This window comes from Oncorhynchus kisutch, linkage group LG18, assembly GCF_002021735.2.
Source record: "Oncorhynchus kisutch isolate 150728-3 linkage group LG18, Okis_V2, whole genome shotgun sequence".
Classification (NCBI taxonomy): Eukaryota; Metazoa; Chordata; class Actinopteri; order Salmoniformes; family Salmonidae; genus Oncorhynchus; species Oncorhynchus kisutch.
Window position 1 is genome coordinate 74526670 of NC_034191.2, and position 27062 is coordinate 74553731.

At 42.1% G+C, this 27062-nt stretch overlaps 1 protein-coding gene across 1 annotated transcript in view; it reads right to left on the minus strand.

Annotated features, from left to right (window-relative positions):
- The window catches only part of LOC109909631 (piezo-type mechanosensitive ion channel component 2), a 188537-nt gene extending 164310 nt beyond the window's left edge, over positions 1-24227 (minus strand). Inside the window, exon 1 of the mRNA XM_031795307.1 lies at positions 23366-24227. Coding sequence (XP_031651167.1) covers positions 23366-23429 — 64 coding nt within the window. The 5' untranslated portion in view covers positions 23430-24227. The remainder of the gene's footprint in view (positions 1-23365) is intronic.
- Between the last annotated feature and the right edge of the window lie 2835 nt (positions 24228-27062).

The window sequence follows — 27062 nt, forward strand, 5'->3', positions numbered from 1 at the left end:
ATGCCCATGCATTACTTTTATTTGATATTTTATTCAGATATTTTTTTAGATTCCGATTTTGTCAGGGGGTGCTGCAGCACCCTCAGCACCCCTACTTCCTGCGGCTATGTATAAACATCAACGTTTTTGACATACAGTGTTTGATAGATGCCTGCACTGCACTCAACATTCCAACAGTGTTTGACAACAGGCGTTTGGCACTGGAGAAAACTTGGCAGATCTCTGTCGGAATGCCAAAACTGAGCAAAACGACATCTAAACGTCCAGATTGCATTAAGATAAACCGTTGCTGATGCCATTTAAGTCAAGCATTTTAGCCTGAGTATCAATCTGTCCATTAGTCTATCTGGGAAAACATATATGCAGCTCAATCTTCACCCGGCGCAAAGTTTATGAAAAATGTAATGTATGGCGCTTGTGTTAAATAGTCCTGTGAGTCCGTCGGCGCATTCAGCCAAAACTAATTATGTTTGCAGCATATTTCTTCAGGCTTTCAAACAAAATGGTTCACTCCTCTGAACAATGATGGACTTGAGTCGTTTTCTTAGGAGCTCTATGAATGATTGCATGTGACAGAGGTTGGTAGCCTGCTTAATGGTAAAATAAAGACTCCATCACTCACAACCCAGAAATACACACAAAGCATAGATTCAAAATTACTATTATATTTTTATGCACAACAATGGACACACTTTTTTCCTTTGTGTATTTCCCTGGAAACAGCACAATGGCATTTGTTCCTATTTTTAATAGGTTATATTTCACAGTTTTAAGGTTTCAGAATGTACTTGTACTCATCTCTTCTCTCTTCTGCTTCATCCCTTTGTTTGCCATTAAAACAGCATTGTTTGCTTTTCCTGAGTGGAACACTCCCCATTGATCCAATTCAGTCCAGTGGGACGCATCAGTTTAAAGTTGCAACCCCTGTGACATTTACCACCAAGTTGTTTTTCAAATTAAGGATTGGGCCTTTATTAAACATTGCCTGCACTTACTTCAGAATTAAGTCATGTCAAGTAGTATTTACAGAATTATTCAAATGACCATCATGTGACTAACACCACCATGTTAATAGGCCAAATACCAAACCAGTACAATTACACTTTATTCTATTTGAAAATGCTTACACTGCAGGTTGAAAGGTTCAGACGCTACAAGAGACCGTGACTCACAGGGAGGCCTAGTTCCAATAGTGGCGATGATGTCAGCATAACCCCACACATTTACTTAGAAAAAACCCCAGATAACTTCGCTTGTCTGTCACGAATGTTGAATAAAATTCAGTGGGTCGAATTTTGAGACAAAATATCCATAGGAAAGTATTATTAAACCCACCTCTGTGTGGAAAACAAGATTTGTTTTCTCGTGAACAAAGGCACACGCACAATTTATTTACATTTTATTTAACCAGGCAAGTCAGTTAAGAACAAATTCTTATTTTCAATGAGAGCCTAGGAACATTGGGTTAACTGCCTGTTCAGGGGCAGAATGACAGACAGAATGACAGACAGAATGACAGACAGCTCAGGGATTCAAACTTGCAACCTTTCGGTTACTAGTCCAACGCTCTAACCCCTAGGCTACCCTGCCACCCCGAAGAAGGAAGTACATGCACTCAATGCATGCATACTGACCCAAGTCTTGCAGGTGTTTATGGTTTTGTGCATGTGGCAGGTGTTAGAAACAGATATTTCTAATAAGTTGGGGAAATAATAATTTCCTGTGGATATTTTGTCTCAAATTTCGACCCACTGAAAGACCAGCCAGTAGAGCAAGTTCAAATATAATTTGATTCAACATTTAGACTTTTCCACCTTTTCCACTGCTTTTTTAAAGACTTTATATCACAAACCCTGTTTCCATCCACAGGTTTTATGTCATACCTTATAAATAAAAATTCACGACAGCTGTGATGGAAACTATCATGACACAAGGCGAGAGAGACCCAGATGCAGATGGTTGGAGTGTTTATTAATCCAAAGGGGTAGGCAAGAGAATGGTCGAAGACAGGCAAAAAGGTCAAAACCAGATCAGAGTCCAGGCGGGTACAGAGTGGCAGACAGGCTTGTGGTCAAGGCAGGCAGAATGGTCAGGCAGGAGGGTACAGAGTCCAGGAGGTACAGAGTAGCAGACAGGCTCGTGGTCAAGGCAGGCAGAATGGTCAGGCAGGAGGGTACAGAGTGGCAGACAGACTCGGTCAGGGCAGGCAGAATGGTCAGGCAGGCGGGTACAGAGTGGCAGACAGGCTCGTGGTCAAGGCAGGCAGAATGGTCAGGCAGGAGGGTACAGAGTCCAGGAGGTACAGAGTGGCAGACAGGCTCGTGGTCAAGCCAGGCAGAATGGTCAGGCAGGCGGGTACAGAGTGGCAGACAGACTCGTGGTCAGGGCAGGCAGAATGGTCAGGCAGGCGGGTACAGAGTGGCAGACAGGCTCGTGGTCAAGGCAGGTGGATACAGAGTCCAGAAAACAGGCATGGGTCAAAACCGGGAGGACTAGAAAAAGGAGAATAGCAAAAGGCGTACGGGAAAAACACACTGGTTGACTTGACTTAAACATACAAGACGAACTGGCACAGAGACAGGAAACACAGGGATAAATACACTGGGGAAAATAAGTGACACCTGTAGGGGTGGAGACAATCACAGGAACAGGTGAAACAGATCAGGGCATGACAGAAACAGGAAGATTCGGTACAATTTTATAAATACCAACAGATCATTTTATTTTTATTTTTGTGTCTGTAAAATGTATTATGCAAAATAATGGTGGTGGAAATGTGTTTAAGTGCAAATATTGACATAATAACCATCATATCGAAGTAAACTTGGAGTCACGTGATGAAATGGTGTGTGGTCCTCCCACCTACGATTTGGGAAACCATGCAGTTTATTAGGCTACAGATGAAATAACTTCTGATGAACTTCACAGGGTGGTAAAAGTGCACAGTGATGAGCTTGATGCTCTTTTCCAATAAATGTAGATGGTATGATTCTGAATGACATGATGATCGATGCTTGGCTCCCGTTTGACAAATTCAATTATTCTTGCTTTTATCCATTATAATGTCATCATGTAGACTAGCCTACCTAGCTGCAAGCTGTTGGCTAGAGCACAGGCACCAAGACCAGAGTGGCACATCTGCTATTTAACACAACGATTTTGACAAAACAATCAGTAGAGTGGAAACATATTGAACTTTAGTTTTTAAAATGTGCATATTTTCTTTATGCAGATTTGAGACTATTTGCATGAAAATCTGTTGCCAATTGGATGGAAAGCTAGCTAAAGTGTGATTCAAACTCATGCCCTCTTAGGGCTGGTCCCTTGGGGCTGCAATCTTCGATCTCCTCATTCATTCAGGGAGAGCTACATGACAGGTAACAGGGCGACAGATAGCCTAGAGGTTAAGAGCATTGGACCAGTAACAGTAAAGGTCGCTGGTTTGAATCCCCGAGCCGGCTTGGGGAAAAATCGGTCGATGTGCCCCTGAGCAAAGCATTTAACTCCTGTAAGTTGCTCTGGATAAGAGCATCAGTTAAATGACTAAAACGTATACTGAGCAAAAATATGAATGCAACAATTTCAAATATTTACGGTAATATAAGGAAATCAGTCAATTGAAATAAATTCATTAGGCCCTAATCTATAGATTTCACATGACAGGGCAGGGGAGCAGCCATGGGTGGACCTGGGAGGACACCCACTGGGGAGCCAGGTCCAGCCAATCAGAATGAGTTTTTCCCCACAAAAGGGCTTTATTACAGACAGAAATACTCCTCCGCCAAGTACAATTTACAATTTATTTTTTGTAAATAATTTTCAGCATTTTTCTCTAACATGTTTGTAAATACAACCTCCGGAATGTAAAGAGCCTCGAGGTTAGAGCATTGGGCCAGTTACCGAAAGGTTGCTGGTTTGAATCCCAGAGCCTACAAGGTGAAATCTCTGTTGCTTTGCCCTTGAGCAAGGCAGGTATCCCCAATTGCTCCAGGGGTGCTGGACAATGCTGACCCGAGCCGCGAACCCATTCCCTGTGGGTGTCTCAGGAGGAGTTGGGATACGCAAACAACACATTTCCATTAAACACTTGCACAAATGTGTAACAGGAATATAAGCCCCCCCCACTCCAATGTATTATAAACATATGTTCCACACCAACTAAATACCCTGCCAGGTCCACTACCTTAACACAGTAATTCAGCACACAACATTGGCCAATACTACAGAATATATGGAGGTAAATATATGCAAATTACAAAATATATGGAGGGAGATTCAGCGAGAGTAGAGAGATATCCCAGTTTACACTACTTGGCATTATTAAGTGAGTCATGGATTAAATAGTATAACATATAGTAACCGCACACCTGTTTCTACTGTATTTCAGTATGAACAATATATACGCAGCTATACATTATACTGGTACACTAAATAAAGAGGACCCGTGTCCCACATCTGCATCCTTTCCCCTGTGTGACAATCAAATGCGTTATGACACTTCTTCAAACATGATCCTCATCGGCAGAAGACTGAAAATGTCTGGAATTATAGTTCAACAGAAGCAGCTGTGTACGCCTGCCTGCCTGCCAGCCAGCCAGCCAGCCAGCCTGCCTGCCAGCCAGCCAGCCAGCCAGCCAGCCAGCCACTTAAAGGGTTGGCCCAGTGCATGGGTTTGCAGGCAGACTTGTTTCAAGTTAGTGTACACCATTACAATAACAAAGTCCATTCATTAATATCACTTGAAGCAACAAGGTTCTGATTTGCATTGATTTGCATTGATTTGCATTGCTGAGAGCAGAATATTTAGGAGTTTTCAACAGTGATTTAACACCGGAGGCGTTTATGTACAGGTATGCCTCCAAAATCACGTCGCTTTCACGCCTCCCTTGGAGGTCTGCAGAATTTTGATTGGATGTTACAATTCAAGAACCCTCCCCCCACGTGCCCATTGGTGCTGCGTGTTATGTTCGTCACTGTTTACCAAACGGGAAGGACACATTTTGCAGAGAGTTGTTCCGTATGCTAGTTTCCAACATTGAAAAAGAAAACTTGAATTCTGTTTTGTCAGAAGTGTGCTCTGTACACTTAATTTGTGTGTCTGTGTGCGCGTGTGTAACAGTGTTGCATTCGTTGCTCCCCTTGCTCCAACCTGGGCTTCAACCAGAGGCCCTCTGAACACATCAACAACGGCCTCCCTCGAAGCATCGTTTCCTATTGCTCCACAAAAGCCACTGCCCTTGCGGGACAAGGGAAACAACTACTTCAAGGTCTCAGAATGAGTGACGTCACCAGTTGAAATGCTACTAGTGTGTTAGGGTTCTGGATCTGTGTGGCTGGTGAGCCCTGTCTCTGGCAGTGTTATTGGGATTAGGTGTACATTAACACTTCCCCCCGGCGGGTGACCTCCTATTGGCAGCCAGCACACGGCTCAACTGGGGCAGCAGCTTCAATCAGCTGGGTCTTCATGACAAGCCTGACTGTTTGGAGTAGGAGTCGTGACTGGAGCCACTGCCAACACACGACACCCCATGCTGCCCCAAAATGTCCACACCCCGTTTATTTTCCTTACTGAGCTGCAAACACTGCAAATGATTACTCTCATAATATCTGCTGTAGGTTTAAGTGACCATAATGATTGTAGCTGGGTAGGATACGGGCAGAGAGAGGAAGGGAGGCCATGTCTGTGTTTGTGGGTGCAGAGCAGCACACTTCCACGCTCCATTGCTTCCTCGTCAAGCTCCAAGTCAGGCAGAGTTTGCACTTCACCACCTACGATGTAGACACCCCATTAACTATTACTCCTTGAACTGAAATACATATAGTGGGGATATACACAAGACGGGGTTTGAGTTACATCTAGAAGCTGAAACAATCAAGAAATGAACAGCACTTAATGTTCTTTGGGGCTAATCTTAGTTTGTTTTGGTCAAATCAAAACGTCTCTATTCTGCAGTGAGAGAATGCTGGAAAGCCTGCTTGAATATCTTGTCAGAGACAGAAATCGGTCCAAAGTATATAGCATGTTGTGGAATGTGACTACAGGCATGGCTTATTGTGAACAAACATGTAAATCAGATGTATCATAAGTTATCTTATGTATCATAAGTTATCTTATGTATCATAAGTTACCTTATGTATCATAAGTTACCTTATTTATAATAAGTTAACTTATTTATCATAAGCCGTTGGCTTTTGAGAACACTGAGGCTTAACAAGTAAAGAAAGGACTTAAGTTAAACTGACAGTCATGGAGAAGGACGTAGAGTTTGGCTTTGCTTTGGTATGATAATTCTATCTGATGTTATAGTATACCACAGTCAGGGTGTGGTATTGCTCTCTAGCGTCTTGCTAGCCCTTAACAGAAAGGAAAGGAGACAGACAGTAAAGTGTTGCAAATTTGGCATGCCAGCATCATTAATTAACATGGAGTCGTCAAGGAATAATAAAGTTGAATGATACAAACAACTGTGTGGGTTAAAATAGCACATTGATCAGATGAACTATTTTCCTTTCTAGCAGCTGCAGGGCACAGATATAGAATTTTAGTAAACATAAAATGTTAATTACGGGAGTTGAATTATGCAACCCAGTGGATATAAAAAAAAAGCACATCAGAAATATCAATTACTGCTCCACAAAGAATTTATGAATAATAAATATTTTAACCCTTCCATAACTCAACCTTCCCACTTCTGGCCAACTGAACCACTAGAGTTCCCAAAATTATACACTAAGCTTTGAATTTTAGTTGTTCAATTACTTATTTCAAAATCGGCATCAGGGTTAAATTAATCTAGATTTACAGAATCTTCTGCAAATAATGAAAGTTTTGCAAATCATGAAGGATCATAGAAAAATGTACTTTTAAATCACACAGGGTGGCAGGCACGTGCACAGATAGGGCTCTACCTGTGCAGAACACATGCCTTTTTTTTGTCCTTCCAGTCTCCAAAGTGCCCATTCGGTGGTGGTATAACTTCCCCCAGAATGTTTTTAATGTTTTTGTATAAATGTGTTTAGGGCGCAAAGGTGGACGCGCATATCCAGATTAGTGACCAGAAGATTCCTTTCTTCCAGTCTTTCCTGGCAACGTTTATCATCCATATAAAACACAGTTTAGCAATCTACTACTGACTCATGTCTGCCAGAACAATAGGCTACCTGACGATTTGATTGGTCATATTCATACTTCAGATAGGCCTAGTTTGGGTGCCTACTGGCTATATGTCTAAAGATAAGCAGCTGTGACATCACACTGCCTTCAATATTATGAGATGAATATGTAACATATCTGATGAATGTATTGTATTACGTTATGTTTATTCCTGTCAGCGCGATGCACGGAAAATCCTGTTGGCTGTACGGACTCTGACAGCATGTCCCCAGCTAGCCATGTCTCCATGAAACAGAGTATGTCTGGTAAGAAGAAAGGGGTGTATGTTTCATGATTAACGACTCATGGTGTAATTGGAACAACATACAAGAACTCAAGCCCTTTTGTTCACCTGACCTAGAATTCCTAACAATCAAATGCCCACCGTATTATCCCCTCAGTTATCGTCACAGCCGTGTATATCCCCCTGCAAGCGGATAACAAGCCAGCCGTCAAGGAACTTCAGTGGACTTTATTCAAACTGGAAACCATATATATATATTTTATTTCACCTTTATTTAACCAGGTAGGCTATTTGAGAACAAGTTCTCATTTACAACTGCGATGTGGCCAAGATAAAGCAAAGCAGTGCGACACAAACAACAACGCAGAGTTGCACATGGAATAAACAAGCGTACAGTCAATAACACAATAGAAAAAAAGACAGTCTATATACAGTGTGTACAAATGGCGTGAGGAGGTAGGCAATAAATAGGCCATAGAAGCGAAGTAATTACAATTTAGCAGATTAACACTGGAGTGATAAATGAGCAGATGATGATGTGCAAGTAGAGATACTGGTGTGAAAAAAAGCAGAAAAATAAATAAAAACAATATGGGGATGAGGTAGGTATATTGGGTGGGCTATTTACAGATGGACTATGTACAGATGTTTAAAGTTAGCGAGGGAAACACAAGTCTCCAGCTCCAGCGATTTTTGCAATTAGTTCCAGGCACTGGCAGCGGAGAACTGGAAGGAAAGGCGGCCAAAGGAGGAGTTGGCTTTGGGGATGACCAGTGAGATATATCTGCTGGAGCGCGTGCTACGGGTGGGTGTTGTTATCGTGACCAGTGAGCTGAGATAAGGCGGAGCTTTACCTAGCATAGACTTATAGATGACCTGGAGCCAGTGGGTCTGTTGACGAATATGTAGCAAGGGCCAGCGTACTGGAGCATACAGGTCGCAGTGGTGGGTGGTATAAGGGGATTTGGTGAAAAAACGGATGGCACTGTGATAGACTGCATCCAGTTTGCTGAGTAGAGTATTGGAAGCTATTTCGTAGATGACATTGCCGAAGTCGAGGATTGGTAGGATAGTCAGTTTTACTAGGGTAAGTTTGGCGGCGTGTGTGAAGGAAGCTTTGTTGCGAAAAAGAAAGTCGATTCTAGATTTGATATTGGATTGGAGATGTTTAATATGAGTCTGGAAGGAGAGTTTACAGTCTAGCCAGACACCTAGGTATTTGTAGTTGTCCACATATTCTAGGTCAGAACCGTCCAGGGTAGTGATGCTAGTCGGGCAGGCGGGTGCGGGCAGCGAACGGTTGAAAAGCATGTATTTGGTTCTACTAGCGTTTAAGAGCAGTTGGAGCCCACGGAAGGAGTGTTGTATGGCATTGAAGCTCGTTTGGAGGTTTGTTAACACAGTGTCCAAAGAAGGGCCAGATGTATACAGAATGGTGTCGTCTGTGTAGAGGTGGATCAGGGAATCACCCACAGCAAGAGTGACATCAGAGAAAAGAGTCGGCCAGAGAATTGAACCCTGTGGCACCCCCATAGAGACTGCCACAGGTCCGGACAACAGGCCCTCTGATTTGACTTACTGAACTCTGTCTGCGAAGTAGTTGGTGAAACAGGCGAGGCAGTCATTTGAGAAACCAAGGCTATTGAGTCTGCCGATAAGGATAAGGTGAGCGTGGTTGAGGTGCACCCGTGACCAGCTCGGAAACCAGATTGCAGAGCGGGGAGAGTCGAAATGGTCGGTGGGAGTCGAAATGGTCAGTGATCTGTTTATTAACTTGGCTTTCGAAGACTTTATAGAGGCAGGGCAGGATGGATACAGGTCTATAACAGTTTGGGTCTAGAGTGTCACCCCCTTTGAAGAGGGGGATGACCGTGGCAGCTTTCCAATCTTTAGGGATCTCGGACGATACGAAAGAGAGGTTGAACAGACTGGTAATAGGGGTTGCAACAATGGCGGCAGATAGTTTTAGAAAGAGAGGGTCCAGATTGTCTAGCCCAGCTGATTTGTACGGTCCAGGTTTTGCAGCTCTTTCAGCACATCTGCTATCTGGATTTGGGTAAAGGAGAAGCTGGGGAGGCTCGGGCAAGTAGCTGCGGGGGGGCGGAGCTGTTGGCCGGGGTAGGAAAGCATGGCCAGCCGTAAATAAATGCTTATTGAAAAGTTCAATTATCATGGATTTATCGGTGGTGACCGTGTTACCTAGCCTCAGTGCAGTGGGCAGCTGGGAGGTGCTCTTGTTCTCCATGGACTTTACAGTGTCCCAAAACTTTTTGAATTTTTGTTTGAAAAAGGTAGCCTTTGCTTTCCTGACTGACTGCGTTTATTGGTTCCTGACTTCCCTGAACAGTTGCATATCGCAGAAACTATTCAATACAATTGCAGTCAGCCACAGGATGTTTTTGTGCTGGTCAAGGGCAGTCAGGTCTGTTCTTAGTTCTACATTTTTTGAAAGGGACATGCCTATTTAAGATGGTGAGGAAATTACTTTTAAAGAATGACCAGGCATCCTCGACTGACGGGATGAGGTCAATATCCTTCCAGGATACCCGGGCCAGGTCGATTAGAAAGGCCTGCTCGCAGAAGTGTCCTGAGGCTGCATTTATTGTAGCTGGGGGTTTTAACAAAGCGAATTTGAGAACAAGGCTACCCAAATTAAAGGGGTGAGGTATGGGGAGTCAGGGGGTAAGGTATGGGGAGTCAAGGGGTGAGGGATGGGGATGGGGAGTCAAGGGGTGAGGGATGGGGAGTCAAGGGGTGAGGGATGGGGAGTCAAGGGGTGAGGGATGGGGAGTCAGGGGGTGAGGGATGGGGAGTCAAGGGGTGAGGGATGCGGAGTCAGGGGGTGAGGGATGGGGAGTCAGGGGGTGAGGGATGGGGAGTCAGGGGGTGAGGTATGGGGAGTCAAGGGGTGAGGGATGGGGAGTCAAGGGGTGAGGGATGGGGAGTCAAGGGGTGAGGGATGGGGAGTCAAGGGGTGAGGTATGGGGAGTCAAGGGGTGAGGGATGGGGAGTCAGGTGGTGAGGTATGGGGAGTCAGGGGGTGAGGGATGGGGAGTCAGGGGGTGAGGTATGGGGAGTCAGGGGGTGAGGTATGGGGAGTCAAGGGGTGAGGGATGGGGAGTCAAGGGGTGAGGGATGGGGAGTCAAGGGGGGAGGGATGGGGAGTCAGGTGGTGAGGTATGGGGAGTCAAGGGGTGAGGGATGGGGAGTCAAGGGGTGAGGGATGGGGAGTCAGGGGGTGAGGGAAGTCAGGGGGTGAGGGATGGGGAGTCAAGGGGTGAGGGATGGGGAGTCAGGGGGTGAGGGATGGGGAGTCAAGTAAAAAATAAATAAAAAATGCAAATATTTCAAGAACAACAATAAAATAACAGTAACAAGGCTATATACAGGGGGTACCAGTACAGAATCAATGTGTTAGGGGCACCGGTTAGTCAAGGTTATATACAGTGCCTTGCGAAAGTATTCGGCCCCCTTGAACTTTGCGACCTTTTGCCACATTTCAGGCTTCAAACATAAAGATATAAAACTGTATTTTTTTGTGAAGAATCAACAACAAGTGGGACACAATCATGAAGTGGAACAACATTTATGGGATATTTCAAACTTTTTTAACAAATCCAAAACTGAAAGATTGGGCGTGCAAAATTATTCAGCCCCTTTACTTTCAGTGCAGCAAACTCTCTCCAGAAGTTCAGTGAGGATCTCTGAATGATCCAATGTTGACCTAAATGACTAATGATGATAAATACAATCCACCTGTGTGTAATCAAGTCTCCGTATAAATGCACCTGCACTGTGATAGTCTCAGAGGTCCGTTAAAAGCGCAGAGAGCATCATGAAGAACAAGGAACACACCAGGCAGGTCCGAGATACTGTTGTGAAGAAGTTTAAAGCCAGATTTGGATACAAAAAGATTTCCCAAGCTTTAAACATCCCAAGGAGCACTGTGCAAGCGATAACATTGAAATGGAAGGAGTATCAGACCACTGCAAATCTACCAAGACCTGGCCGTCCCTCTAAACTTTCAGCTCAGAAGACTGATCAGATGCAGCCAAGAGGCCCATGATCACTCTGGATGAACTGCAGAGATCTACAGCTGAGGTGGGAGACTCTGTCCATAGGACAACAATCAGTCGTATATTGCACAAATCTGGCCTTTATGGAAGAGTGGCAAGAAGAAAGCCATTTCTTAAAGATATCCATAAAAAGTGTCGTTTAAAGTTTGCCACAAGCCACCTGGGAGACACACCAAACATGTGGAAGAAGGTGCTCTGGTCAGATGAAACCAAAGTTGAACTTTTTGGCAACAATGCAAAACGTTATGTTTGGCGTAAAAGCAACACAGCTCATCACCCTGAACACACCATCCCCACTGTCAAACATGGTGGTGGAAGCATCATGGTTTGGGCCTGCTTTTCTTCAGCAGGGACAGGGAAGATGGTTAAAATTGATGGGAAGATGGATGGAGCCAAATACAGGACCATTCTGGAAGAAAACCTGATGGAGTCTGCAAAAGACCTGAGACTGGGACGGAGATTTGTCTTCCAACAAGACAATGATCCAAAACATAAAGCAAAATCTACAATGGAATGGTTCAAAAATAAACATATCCAGGTGTTAGAATGGCCAAGTCAAAGTCCAGACCTGAATCCAATCGAGAATCTGTGGAAAGAACTGAAAACTGCTGATCACAAATGCTCTCCATCCAACCTCACTGAGCTCGAGCTGTTTTGCAAGGAGGAATGGGAAAAAATGTCAGTCTCTCGATGTGCAAAACTGATAGAGACATACCCCAAGCGACTTACAGCTGTAATCGCAGCAAAAGGTGGCGCTACAAAGTATTAACTTAAGGGGGCTGAATAATTTTGCACGCCCAATTTTTCAGTTTTTGATTTGTTAAAAGAGTTTGAAATATCCAATAAATGTCGTTCCACTTCATGATTGTGTCCCACTTGTTGTTGATTCTTCACAAAAAAATACAGTTTTATATCTTTATGTTTGAAGCCTGAAATGGGGCAAAAGGTCGCAAAGTTCAAGGGGGCCGAATACTTTCGCAAGGCACTGTAATAGATAATAAACAGAGAGTAGCAGCTGCTAATTCGTTGATATAGGTGAGGAATTTAGACTTTCACAGTAAATCGTGCATTGATGCCAATCCACTTTCTGTGTGTTTCAGGATTAATAATCAGATCTGACCAAAAGATTTATGAATAGTTGTTGTTTTAATATTGACTGTTAATTTCTGACGGTTTTGTTTATTCAGTGTGAGTATTTTCTGTTCGAGTGTTTTGGCTAAGAACAATCTCCAGGTCCCTGGCACTGTCATTGTCTACACTGAATAATATTGATGTTGACATAAAAAATAATAGCAAGTGTTGACGAATATATATCCAAAACCCCCAAAATTGCCAATTTTTTTAAACATCAGAGCTAAATATTATTATTAAGCGTAAATATGTCAGTTCATTGATGCTGCTGGAATTGATGGGAGGTGGAGAAGACAGAGATCGTAGGTGGGAAGAGTGTGCACAGACACCCAAGATCCATTCTGCCACCGGCCCCATCCCAAATGTTTCCGTTTTCACAGGTAACTCAATATGTTATTTCACTGGGTTCTGTTTACACCAGAACTTCCAAACCTGAAGATGTCTGAACCTCATGAATGAGCCTGAACTAACTCTGGTGTGCCTCGTTGCTCAAAAAACGACTAAAACTAGCTACACCCTACTTGTAACTTCATATACCCCATCCTGCACCACTGCTACCATACCACCACACTGCAGGTTCCACCACCGCTTTTCCTCAGGAATGTACCGTTATGAAACTACTGACAGGTAATCAGATGGTACAACTGCACATGACAGTTTTCAGTACAGATGAGACATTAATATGCATTTTGCACTCTTTTTCAAAGCAAGCTCGCACGTAAAATGCAGTTATACAATGTACGTTGAGAATACTTGTTCATAACCCAAAGGTGAGTCAATTCACAAACTACCAGCCCAAATCAACCCTCTACCAGCAAGTTAATCTCTAAGAACCATATAGGGGGACAGATGCCTTGCAAGAATCAACATGAGAGGTTTACTTCTATATTAGATTGTCCCTTACAACAACAAAAAAACACGTACAAAAATAATGGTTTTCGGACACAATGTATGGTGTATGGTGTATATATATTTTTTTATTAAATGATTGATTTTCACAAGTCAGAAACACGTTTGTTGTACACGTGTGAAGTTAGGTGAAGACCTAACACAGGTCTGTATTGTCAAGCGTCGGTGTCTGCTAGCTCATCAATTTGCAAGTTGGTCGGACAAACAAAACAAGCTGCCTGTATTTCAGTAACTTTAATCAATGATTGGTTTACACCAAAGGCTATCTAATTCAACTATCACTGTAAGATTACCAAACCTTCTAAACTGGGCAGTGGACACCTATGAATGTGTCTATTTTACTTTTAGCCAATTATTTTACACATGTTCTCAAAACCAGACACTTTGAGTTGTGATATACAACTGTCTTGTTTCTAGTAGTCTCCCTGAGCTCTGAGTTCTGTGTGGTTGGGAGAGTCCGCACAAAAGGTCCTTTCAGGTGGCTCAGTATAGTTCAGTGGCACTGTTGTTAGATTATAGAAAGGAAACCGTTCAGATAAAACTGTATGAATAGTCTGACTATAAAGCCAAAGGGGAGGGAGGGAGAGAGAGAGAGAGAGAGAGAGAGAGAGAGAGAGAGAGAGAGAGAGAGAGAGAAATGGGACAAACACCAAATTGAGACTCTGCACGCAGAATTCTGCTAAAATATCCTCTGTGTACAATGTAGAACACCAAATAATGCATGCAGAGCAGAATTAGGCCGACACCCACTCATTATCAAAATCCAGAAAAAAGCCGTTAAATTCTTTAACCACCTAAAAGGAAGCGATTCCCAAACCTTCCACAACAAAGCCATCATCTACAGAGAGATGAACCTGGAGAAGAGTCCCCTAAGCAAGCTGGTCCTGGGGCTCTGTTCACAAACACAAACACACCCTACAGAGCCCCAGGACAGCAGCACAATTAGACCCAACCAAATCATGCGAAAACTAAAAGATAATTACTTGACACATTGGAAAGAATTAACAAAAAAACAGAGCAAACTAGAATGCTATTTGGCCCTACACAGAGTACACAGCGGCAGAATACCTGACCACTGTGACTGACCTAAAATTAAGGAAAGCTTTGACTATGTACAGACTCAGTGAGCATAGCCTTGATATTGAGAAAGGCCGCCGTAGGCAGACATGGCTCTCAAGAGAAGACAGGCTATGTGCTCACTGCCCACAAAATGAGGTGGAAACTGAGCTGCACTTCCTAACCTCCTGCCCAATGTATGACCATATTAGAGAGACATATTTCCCTCAGATTACACAGATCCACAAAGAATTCGAAAACAAATCCAATTTTGAAAAACTCCCATATCTACTGGGTGAAATTCCACAGTGTGCCATCACAGCAGCAAGATTTGTGACCTGTTGCCACGAGAAAAGGGCAACCAGTGAAGAACACACACCATTGTAAATACAACCCATATTTATGCTTATTTATTTAATCTTGTGTCCTTTACCATTTGTACATTGTTAAAACACTGTATATATATATATATAATATGACATTTGTAATGTCTTTATTGTTTTGAAACTTCTGTATGTGTAATGTTTACTGTTAATTTGTATTGTTTATTTCACTTTATATATTCACTTTATATATTATCTACCTCACTTGCTTTGGCAATGTTAACACGTTTCCCATGCCAATAAAGCCCTTGAATTGAATTGAATTGAGAGAGAGAGAGAGAGAGAGAGACTGAAAGAAAGAGAGAGAGAGAGAGAGTAGAGAGAGATTGAGACAAAGAGAGAGAGAGATGAAGAGAAAGAGTGAGAGAGAGAGAGAGAGAGAGGGGGGGGGGGGAGAGAGAGAGTAGAGAGATTTAGACTGAAATAGAGAGAGAGAGAGAGAGAGACTGAAATAAAGAGAGAGAGAGAGAGAGAGAGTAGAGAGATTGAGACTGAAATAGAGAGAGAGAGAGAGAGAGAGAGAGAGAGAGAGAGAGAGAGAGAGAGAGAGAGAGAGATTGAGATTGAAGGAGAGAGAGAGAGAGAGAGAGAGAGGGAGACTGAAAGAGAAAGAGCGAGAGAGAAAGATGTACATGTAGGGCTCTCGAGTGGAGCAGCTCTCTAAGACACTGCATCTCAGTGCTAGAGGCCACAGACCCTGTTATGATTCCAGGCTGTATTACAACCAGCTGTGATTGGCAGTCCCATAAGGCGGCGCACAATTGGCCCAGCGTGGACCAGGTTAGGGTTTGGCCTGGGTAGGCCTTCATTGTAAATAAGAATTTGTTCTTAACTGACTTGCCTAGTTAAATAAAGGTTAAATAGATAATAAAAAACATTTACAAACACTGGTCCCCTTCTTTCCAGCCATGCACGGCTTCATTTAGCCCATTTACTGGCCCGGCTCTGTATAAACTCTACTGTCTCTGTATACATCCTGGGGACCCATACAAACAAAACGTGTTTCTCCGATAATAAAACAGAAATAAAGTAACGCCTAGGTAAAAGCTCAACATAAACGGTTGTGGGTGACCAGTGCACTGTGAGGGGACACTGAGGGGGCAGTAGGCTGGGACATCAAATAGCCATCAGGTAGAATGGCTTCTTTTGTTCCACATACTGTAACTCTCCCTGGTTGAGATTCATAGTTAGAAACAGTCATCACTCTAGTTGGTCTGAATGTTAACAGGTTTAATATCTTATCATTTGTTAGTGAGACAGATATGATCCAAACTACCCTTCAAGAAGCTATTTCATCAGAAGACAGAGAGACTGCGGCTCTCTCCATCTCCCTCCCCCTCCAGCTCTCTTCCTCTCCCTCCAGCTCTCTCCTTCTCCCTCCCACTCTCTCCCGCTCCCATCCGCTCTCTCCCTCGCCCTCCTGCTCTCTCTCTCTGTTTCTCTCTCCCTCGCCCTCCTGCTCTCTCTCTCTGTTTCTCTCTCCCTCGCCCTCCTGCTATCTCCTGCTCTCTCTCTCTGTTTCTCTCTCCCTCTTCCCCAAACTGCACTTTGAAAAACACCCTTCAAAATGAGTAATCCAATGTAATCATACTCTACATCAACAGAATTAACTAAATAGTTTGGTTAACCTCTTGTAGGTTTCCGACCCAATTTCCTCTTTCAGTGAATGCCAATGCAGCTGAATTTCTCTCACCATGCCAAATGGGGCTCTTGTGTGTGATTTAGTTAAGAGGATTTAATTTACCATGGAAGTCTCGCAACTTCACAAAAGCCCATCTAGAGAATAACTGATACAACATCATTTGTGACAGAAAACTTAAAGCACACATGGTGACACTTGCAGAAATATAGACATCTACATGTTCATCATCTGGCCAATGGAGAGTAATGGGCGTGGGGAGTTTCAAAACGACTGAACTCCTCCAAAACAAGAGATCTCAATCAGCATTGGCATTGGTCGCCCAAATTTGATAGGTCTGTATAAACAAGTCTTTCAGATAAACCACAAGTCATGGAATAGACATGTCGCTGGACAATCCCATTACCAGGGGACTCTGAAACTCTATATGCCTGCTCGTCTTGTGGGCGTCTCATGAAACAGACTGCACAGAGTCAAATAAAAGGCCACTGTATCTCAGGACTGAAAAAGGAGGGGAAACAAGCATGAAGAGGGAGGACTAGTGATATATAATCTTTCAGGAAGAGGGAGGACTAGTGATATATAATCTTTCAGGAAGAGGGAGGACTAGTGATATATAATCTTTCAGGAAGAGGGAGGACTAGTGATATAACATCTTTCATCTGGTTTGGGAGGTGCTGAAACATGACTGCCAAACTAACTACACCACTGCCAAACTAACTACACCACTGCCAAACTAACTACACCACTGCTAAACTGACTACAACACTGCCAAATTAACTATACCACTGCCAAACTGACAACAACATTGCCAAATTAACTACACCACTGCCAAATTAACTACACCACTGCTAAACTGACTACACCACTGCCAAACTGACTACACCACTGCCAAATTGACTACACCACTGCCAAATTAACTACACCAGTGCCAAAATAACTACACCACTGCCACACTAACCACAGTTTAAGGAATGAGTTGGTGGCATAGCATAAACCAATACACTCATTCTCCTTTGAGGTGAAGCCATTTAGCCATTCAATAAACAGTAGAACGTATACACTCATTGGATAACACATTAAGAACACCTTCCTAATATTGAGTTGCACCCCCTTTTGCCCTCAAAACAGCCTCAATTCGTCGGGGCATGGACTCTGCAAGGTGTCGAAAGCGTTCCACAGGGATGCTGGCCATTGTTGACTCAAATGCTTCCCACAGTTGTGTCAAGCTGGCTGGAAGTCCTTTGAGTGGTGGACCATTCTTAATACACATGGAAAACCGTTGAGTGTGAAAAACTCAGCAGAGTTGCAGTTCTTGACTCAAACTGGTGCGCCTGGCAACCTACTACCTTATCGCGTTCAACGACACTTAAATATTGTGCCATTCACCCTCTACACAATCCATGTCTCAATTGTCTCAAGGCTTAAAAATCCTTTGTTAGCCTGTCTCCTCCCCTTCATCTACACTGATTGAAGTGGATTTAACAGGCAACATCAATAAGGGATCATAGCTTTCACCTGGATTCACCTGGTCAGTCTGTCATGGAAAGGAGGAATACCAACCATATAGTCTTTATAAAGGAGAAATACCAACCAACCATATAGTCTTTATAAAGGAGGAATAGCAACCGTATAGTCTTTATAAAGGAGGAATACCAACCAACCATATAGTCTTTATAAAGGAGGAATACCAACCAACCATATAGTCTTTATAAAGGAGGAATACCAACCATATAGTCTTTATAAAGGAGGAATACCAACCAACCATATAGTCTTTATAAAGGAGGAATACCAACCAACCATATAGTCTTTATAAAGGAGGAATACCAACCAACCATATAGTCTTTATAAAGGAGGAATAACAACCAATCATATAGTCTTTATAAAGGAGGAATACCAACCAACCATATAGTCTTTATAAAGGAGGAATAACAACCAACCATATAGTCTTTATAAAGGAGGAATACCAACCGTATAGTCTTTATAAAGGAGGAATACCAACCAACCATATAGTCTTTATAAAGGAGGAATACCAACCAACCATATAGTCTTTATAAAGGAGGAATAACAACCAATCATATAGTCTTTATAAAGGAGGAATACCAACCAACCATATAGTCTTTATAAAGGAGGAATAACAACCAACCATATAGTCTTTATAAAGGAGGAATACCAACCGTATAGTCTTTATAAAGGAGGAATACCAACCAACCATATAGTCTTTATAAAGGAGGAATACCAACCAACCATATAGTCTTTATAAAGGAGGAATAACAACCAATCATATAGTCTTTATAAAGGAGGAATACCAACCAACCATATAGTCTTTATAAAGGAGGAATAACAACCAACCATATAGTCTTTATAAAGGAGGAATACCAACCGTATAGTCTTTATAAAGGAGGAATACCAACCAACCATATAGTCTTTATAAAGGAGGAATACCAACCAACCATATAGTCTTTATAAAGGAGGAATACCAACCAACCATATAGTCTTTATAAAGGAGGAATACCAACCGTATAGTCTTTATAAAGGAGGAATACCAACCAACCATATAGTCTTTATAAAGGAGGAATACCAACCAACCATATAGTCTTTATAAAGGAGGAATACCAACCAACCATATAGTCTTTATAAAGGAGGAATACCAACCGTATAGTCTTTATAAAGGAGGAATACCAACCGTATAGTCTTTATAAAGGAGGAATACCAACCATATAGTCTTTATTTATTTATTTATTTATTTATTTTACCTTTATTTAACCAGGTAGGCAAGTTGAGAACAAGTTCTCATTTACAATTGCGACCTGGCCAAGATAAAGCAAAGCAGTTCGACAGATAAAACGACACAGAGTTACACATGGAGTAAAAACAAACATACAGTCAATAATGCAGTATAAACAAGTCTATATACAATGTGAGGTGAGAAGGGAGGTAAAGGCAAAAAAGGCCATGATGGCAAAGTAAATACAATATAGCAAGTAAAATACTGGAATGGTAGTTTTGCAATGGAAGAATGTGCAAAGTAGAAATAAAAAATAATGGGGTGCAAAGGAGCAAAATAAATAAATAAATAAAAATTAAATACAGTTGGGAAAGAGGTAGTTGTTTGGGCTAAATTATAGGTGGGCTATGTACAGGTGCAGTAATCTGTGAGCTGCTCTGACAGTTGGTGCTTAAAGCTAGTGAGGGAGATAAGTGTTTCCAGTTTCAGAGATTTTTGTAGTTCGTTCCAGTCATTGGCAGCAGAGAACTGGAAGGAGAGGCGGCCAAAGAAAGAATTGGTTTTGGGGGTGACTAGAGAGATATACCTGCTGGAGCGTGTGCTACAGGTGGGAGATGCTATGGTGACCAGCGAGCTGAGATAAGGGGGGACTTTACCTAGCAGGGTCTTGTAGATGACATGGAGCCAGTGGGTTTGGCGACGAGTATGAAGCGAGGGCCAGCCAACGAGAGTGTACAGGTCGCAATGGTGGGTAGTATATGGGGCTTTGGTGATAAAACGGATTGCACTGTGATAGACTGCATCCAATTTGTTGAGTAGGGTATTGGAGGCTATTTTGTAAATGACATCGCCAAAGTCGAGGATTGGTAGGATGGTCAGTTTTACAAGGGTATGTTTGGCAGCATGAGTGAAGGATGCTTTGTTGCGAAATAGGAAGCCAATTCTAGATTTAACTTTGGATTGGAGATGTTTGATATGGGTCTGGAAGGAGAGTTTACAGTCTAACCAGACACCTAAGTATTTGTAGTTGTCCACGTATTCTAAGTCAGAGCCGTCCAGAGTAGTGATGTTGGACAGGCGGGTAGGTGCAGGTAGCGATCGGTTGAAGAGCATGCATTTAGTTTTACTTGTATTTAAGAGCAATTGGAGGCCACGGAAGGAGAGTTGTATGGCATTGAAGCTTGCCTGGAGGGTTGTTAACACAGTGTCCAAAGAAGGGCCGGAAGTATACAGAATGGTGTCGTCTGCGTAGAGGTGGATCAGGGACTCACCAGCAGCAAGAGCGACCTCATTGATGTATACAGAGAAGAGAGTCGGTCCAAGAATTGAACCCTGTGGCACCCCCATAGAGACTGCCAGAGGTCCGGACAGCAGACCCTCCGATTTGACACACTGAACTCTATCAGAGAAGTAGTTGGTGAACCAGGCGAGGCAATCATTTGAGAAACCAAGGCTGTCGAGTCTGCCGATGAGGATATGGTGATTGACAGAGTCGAAAGCCTTGGCCAGATCAATGAATACGGCTGCACAGTAATGTTTCTTATCGATGGCGGTTAAGATATCGTTTAAGACCTTGAGCGTGGCTGAGGTGCACCCATGACCAGCTCTGAAACCGGATTGCATAGCAGAGAAGGTATGGTGAGATTCGAAATGGTCGGTAATCTGTTTGTTGACTTGGCTTTCGAAGACCTTAGAAAGGCACGGTAGGATAGATATAGGTCTGTAGCAGTTTGGGTCAAGAGTGTCCCCCCCTTTGAAGAGGGGGATGACCGCAGCTGCTTTCCAATCTTTGGGAATCTCAGACGACACGAAAGAGAGGTTGAACAGGCTAGTAATAGGGGTGGCAACAATTTCGGCAGATAATTTTAGGAAGAAAGGGTCCAGATTGTCTAGCCCGGCTGATTTGTAGGGGTCCAGATTTTGCAGCTCTTTCAGAACATCAGCTGAATAGATTTGGGAGAAGGAGAAATGGGGAAGGCTTGGGCGAGTTGCTGTTGGGGGTGCAGTGCTGTTGTCCGGGGTAGGAGTAGCCAGGTGGAAAGCATGGCCAGCCGTAGAAAAATGCTTATTGAAATTCTCAATTATGGTGGATTTATCAAAGGAAAAGGAGGAATACCAACCAATCATATAGTCTTTATAAAGGAGGAATAACAACCAATCATATAGTCTTTATAAAGGAGGAATAACAACCATACAGTCTTTATTTTTTTTACACTTTCATTTAACTAGGCAAGTCAGTTAAGAACAAACTATTATTTACAATGACGGCCTACACCAGCCAAACCCGGACAATGCTGGGCCAATTGTGCACCGCCCTATGGGATTCCCAATCACTACTGTTTGTGATACAGCCTGGATTCGAAGCAGGGTGTCTGTAGTGACACCTCTAGCACTGAAATGCAGTGCCTTAGACCGCTGCACCACTCAGGAGCCTTATATAAAGGAGGAATACCATTACAGTCTTTAGTACATAAATACAAGATGTTGATGCTGAATAAATATGTTGAATGATATCAAACACAACTCTGAGACTGATTCCCTAGGCAGTGGTGCGGTAAGGTTGATCCAAACAATGTGACCAATCATTTACAGTAAAGGGTGTATGGTCTAATATCTCACCAATCTGATCCTTAGAAATGGATTTATTTTGTATATATGAATTTTCACCACACATCCTTAACATCATATTGTGTTATAATGCATACATAGAATTTGACTAGTGATTTGAGGCATGAAAACAGGCATTTGCTTGCTCCCTCCCTGTGGTTTGTTTGTAAAGCCAGATGATTCCTCATACTTCAAGAACAGGAGTAATTTTTGTGTTGTGTAATTGGGGAGTTTCTGATATCGACAGTGGCGACCGTAGAAAGTGGAACACAGACCAGGACAACCGTATCCTGCTACTACGGGGCACACCATTCACAGTAACATCGAACCCTAAACCCAACCCATCCACAGCTGCCAAGAGAACCTTCCAAGTTTTAATCAGTCAAAGGGGTGGCCTAGTGGTTAGAGCATTGGATCAGTAACCGAAAAGTTGCTAGATCGACTCCCTGAGCTGACAAGGTAAAAATCTGTTGTTCTTCCCCTAAACAAGGCAGTTGCTCATTGCTCCTAGGCTGTCATTGTAAATAAGAATTGGTTCTTAACTGACTTGCCTAGTCAAATAAAATATTTTGAAAAACAGTTAGGAGCTATTTTGAAAAAAGGACTTATTTTTTTAACCTTAATTTAACTAGGCAAGTCAGTTAAGAACAAATTCTTATACCAAACTAACTTATACCAAACTAACTTTGTCAGTCAACATCCCTTTTTTTTATTTTTATTTTAACACAAATCTTTCATTGTCTGAGCATAAAACCTGTTCTAATAAACTGTAAATAAAACCTGTTCTAATAAACTGGAAAAAACTGTTTAACGCTCAGGTGCTCAGAAATGACATATTATATACATATTATATACGACAATAAGAGCTTTTCTATCTCTGAAGTGATTAGAACATCTCTGGCTTTTTAGCTCTTCGTTAGGCTTCTTAACACCCTATTCAGCTTCCAACATGTTATTTCAAAATGCAAAAAAAGAATTACACAGGTTTATCCGCATCAATGTATGTACTTCTATTACTTCAAATCGTTTTGGTATTGGCACATTTTATTGGTCCGAGTAATCCAAAGTTACGATTTTGTTTTATCACTTGCATAAATTGTAGGTTGTTATTTTGTAAGTGGTTTGTTAGTTTTAGCAACATTGCATAACAGTATCTGATGAAGGACAAAGTGTTAAATCAGTAATAATAATAATAACAATAATAATTATTATAGGTATTATATTATTTTGTAAGTGGTTATGCTATTATCAAACATAGCCTACTATGTCTGTACTGATTAACTTTACAATTCAATAGGCCTAGTCAAATTCCAAATAAACAAACCAAAAACGTTTTGATATTTAGTATTTTTTGTTGTTGTTGAATATCAATGCAGCTGCAATTTTTAGCAACAGTTTACAGGCTATAAAATGTGCATTGCGCAACCCCTTGAACTTACCTGCAGCGAGACAAACTGGCAGCAGCAGCCTGAAGACCAGTCCGCACACCACCTGGGAAGCCATTCCTTAGGATTTATGAAATATAAACAGAAAAGCTATTTAATGATGATACGCTGCAATCTGGCATAAGGGAATCTCAATGCACCCGTCCAGCTCTCTCCAACGTCCAGGTGAGAGGGCATTGTCCCGTTGGTGTCTCCGACATTATTTTTAGAAGTCCAAGTCCAAAACAGCGCTTTTGATAAACCATAGCCAACAGCCGAGTACAGTTTAGGCACGGCAGCGTCCTCTATCCTAGTTTCAACACCCCACATCCAATATCCCAAACATCTGGACCAGTAGGATAACACTCGTCACGCGGAGCAGCCTACAATTTCTTGCAGAAAAAAAGTGTGGTTGTAACAGCAAATCAACAACATTGCAATTGATCCACATTAGACTACCTGCTGATAACGGTTGTCTTGATTATGGATCGCGCATAGGCCTAATAGTAAATAAATAACTCCAGCACCGCGCTTAAGATAGAAAACAATTATGAAAAACAATCAACAAGTTGCAAATTCATAATCCCGGCCTTGGATAGTGAGCAGTTTGTCAAGCGTCAGGTTTCTTTATTCACTTTTAGCTTGGTAAGAGAAGACACCTGGAAGTGCGTAAAAGCGTGACTATGCTTTCCTATGGAGAAGCCTACATAACAGTCTTCGCTCACGCCCCAGCTCCCGTACAGCATGAATGTTTTACTCTCTCGTATGATTACACTTTTCTCATCCTTCAATGAAAACTTCACAAGACCACCCTGTAACTGACTCCACCATTGAGAAGTCAGGCAAGAATTAGGGAACGATGCCTGGTCCCGAATGAGGAGCGGGAGGTAGGCGCAGGGCAGGGTTGTGAGCGTGTAGCCTAGTCTATGTTGCTCCTCCCCTGAGAGCTGTGAGAGCCGCAGGCGTGGCGGCCGCATTCCAATCCCTCCTCTGGGTCAGGTAACTCCAACCCTTGCAGATTCCAAGCTGGGACGATTTTACGCGACTAACGGGAAAAGGGGAATAAGGTTTGGGCCTTGCACAGGTTATGGACGAGTAGGCTAGTTCGCTATTGTTCTATTATTTGTTTATGAGCTACATCTCATATAATAGTTAAAACCATAGAGATAGACCATGTTATATATGGTTGTAACATAGCAATTGTATTTTCTCGTGAATTAACTGTTAAGCCTACACTAATTGTGTAAAAATAGTTGATTATATTATGAATAATTTATATGAATATGGTTATGATTTTGTAGGCTCCTTGATTTATTGTACACAAATACGTAAAACATGTAGGCCGTGTGTAGGCTACACCTACAAGCAATACATCATCATAACGTAATGCTGCTTAGCACCAGAAACCTATGACATATTCATAGGCTACAAAACAGTTCGTGCAACGATTTGTTTGAGGGAGAGTGTGGATATAGGTTGTTATAACGCATTAGCTTTGTTGTTACACAAACTGAACCAACTAGTGCAGCAGCATGCCCGAGTTGCTTTTATAGAAGAATAGGATACAATGATTATGTATACAACAGCGACATCTGTCGGCCTTTGAGTGGGGCAACATGAAAGGCTTGGTTGAATAGGGTTGCAAAGAGAAGGTATATACTGGAAAAGTTTACCAGTAAACTACCAGAGTTTGTGTAATCTTTCACAAGACATATAGTCCCTCTGTGTGGCCTTATCACATGAAAAATATATGAAATAATTAAACAATATGATTTTTAAATTAATAGAATGCCAAAGCTAAAAACCTTTAACCTAAATATAAACCATCAACTTATTGAATACCATCTTTTCAGCAGGCCTATATAGGATAATCCAGTTGTACGTAGTGTGTATTGGTTCCCGACTTCCCTGAAAAGTTGCATATCGCAGGGTCTAGTCGACGCTAATGCTGAATGCCACAGGATGTTCTTCTGCTGAAGGAGAGGAGGACCAAAATGCAGCGTGGTTAGAGTTCAACATGTTTAATCAAGACCATACATGAGAACACTACAAAATACAAAACAACAAAAGTGAAAACCGAAACAGTCCTATCTGGTGCAATGACACAAAGACAGAAGACAATTACCCACAAAATACCCACAGAATATGGCTGCCTAAATATGGTTCCCAATCAGAGACAACGATAGACAGCTGCCTCTAATTGAGAACCAATCTAGGCAACCATAGACATACAAAACTACCTAGAAAGGAAACATACAAAAACCCCTAGACCAGACAAAACACATAAATCCCCCATGTCACACCCTGACCTAACCAAGATAATAAAGAAAACAAAGATAACTGCCTGTCACGCCCTGGTCTTAGATAAGTCTGGGGTGAACCAGTTCTACATCTTTTGAACGGGGCATGCTTATTTAAGATGGTGAGGAAAGCACTTTTAAAGCGCAACCAGGCATCCTATACTGACGGGATGAGGTCAATATCCTTCCAAGATACCGGGGACAGGTCGATTAGAAAGGCCTGCTCGCTGAAGTGTTTTAGAGAGCGTTTGACAGTGACGAGGGGTGGTCTTTTGACCGCTGACCCATTACGGACACAGGCAATGAGGGAGTGATCGCTGAGATCCTGGTTGAAGACAGCAGAGGTGTATTTAGAGGGCAAGTTGGTCAGGATGATATCTAAGAGGGTGCCCATGGTTACAGATGTATGGTTGTACCTGGTAGGTCCCTCCAATAGAGTTTCAGATACTTGTAGAATCTGGCCCAACACCCTATTAACACACTATAGTTCTGGTTCCTTTATTTTGGCTGTTACCTGTATAGCCATAAAATACTTCTGGAAAAACCAATAACAAATGAAAAGGTGTAGTCCAACAACAACAGGGGGATACAGCTGGCAAGAACAAAAATAAAATACTTCTGTAAAAACCAATAACAAATGAAAAGGTGTAGTCCAACAACAACAGGGGGATACAGCTGGCAAGAACAAAAATAAAATACTTCTGGAAAAACCAATAACAAATGAAAAGGTGTAGTCCAACAACAACAGGGGGATACAGCTGGCAAGAACAAAAATAAAATACTTCTGGAAAAACCAATAACAAATGAAAAGGTGTAGTCCAACAACAACAGGGGGATACAGCTGGCAAGAACAAAAATAAAATACTTCTGGAAAAACCAATAACAAATGAAAAGGTGTAGTCCAACAACAACAGGGGGATACAGCTGGCAAGAACAAAAATAAAATACGATTTTACTGGGATTGTTTGATTTCTTTCATAAAATATAGTGAATAACGGTGCTGAAAATAATTTTTGGCAGTGATTTAAGTCTTAGCATCCACAACCATCACTACAAACCAAACTTCTAGCTCCATACAAACCTAGTCCAACTATTTTCATTACGTCATTGAAAACACACCTACATTCAATTTTCCTTTGTTGGTATGAGGATCCATTATTTAGAAAAGTTTTAAAAAACAAGTTAAAGGTGACAAACTTCAGTCAGTGTTTCAACTGTAAGAGATAAGGAGAGTCTATGTGATTACAACTGTCAATGTAGTCACAAATGATTATCTGGCCATGTATATTATTGTATACTTACAATAAACTGTAAAAATAGTTTTTTTCCAACTGCTTACACACAAAATCTTTTCATGTCACACGATTTTTGAAACCTCTCACTCAAAGTGCAAAACTACACACCAAATATCC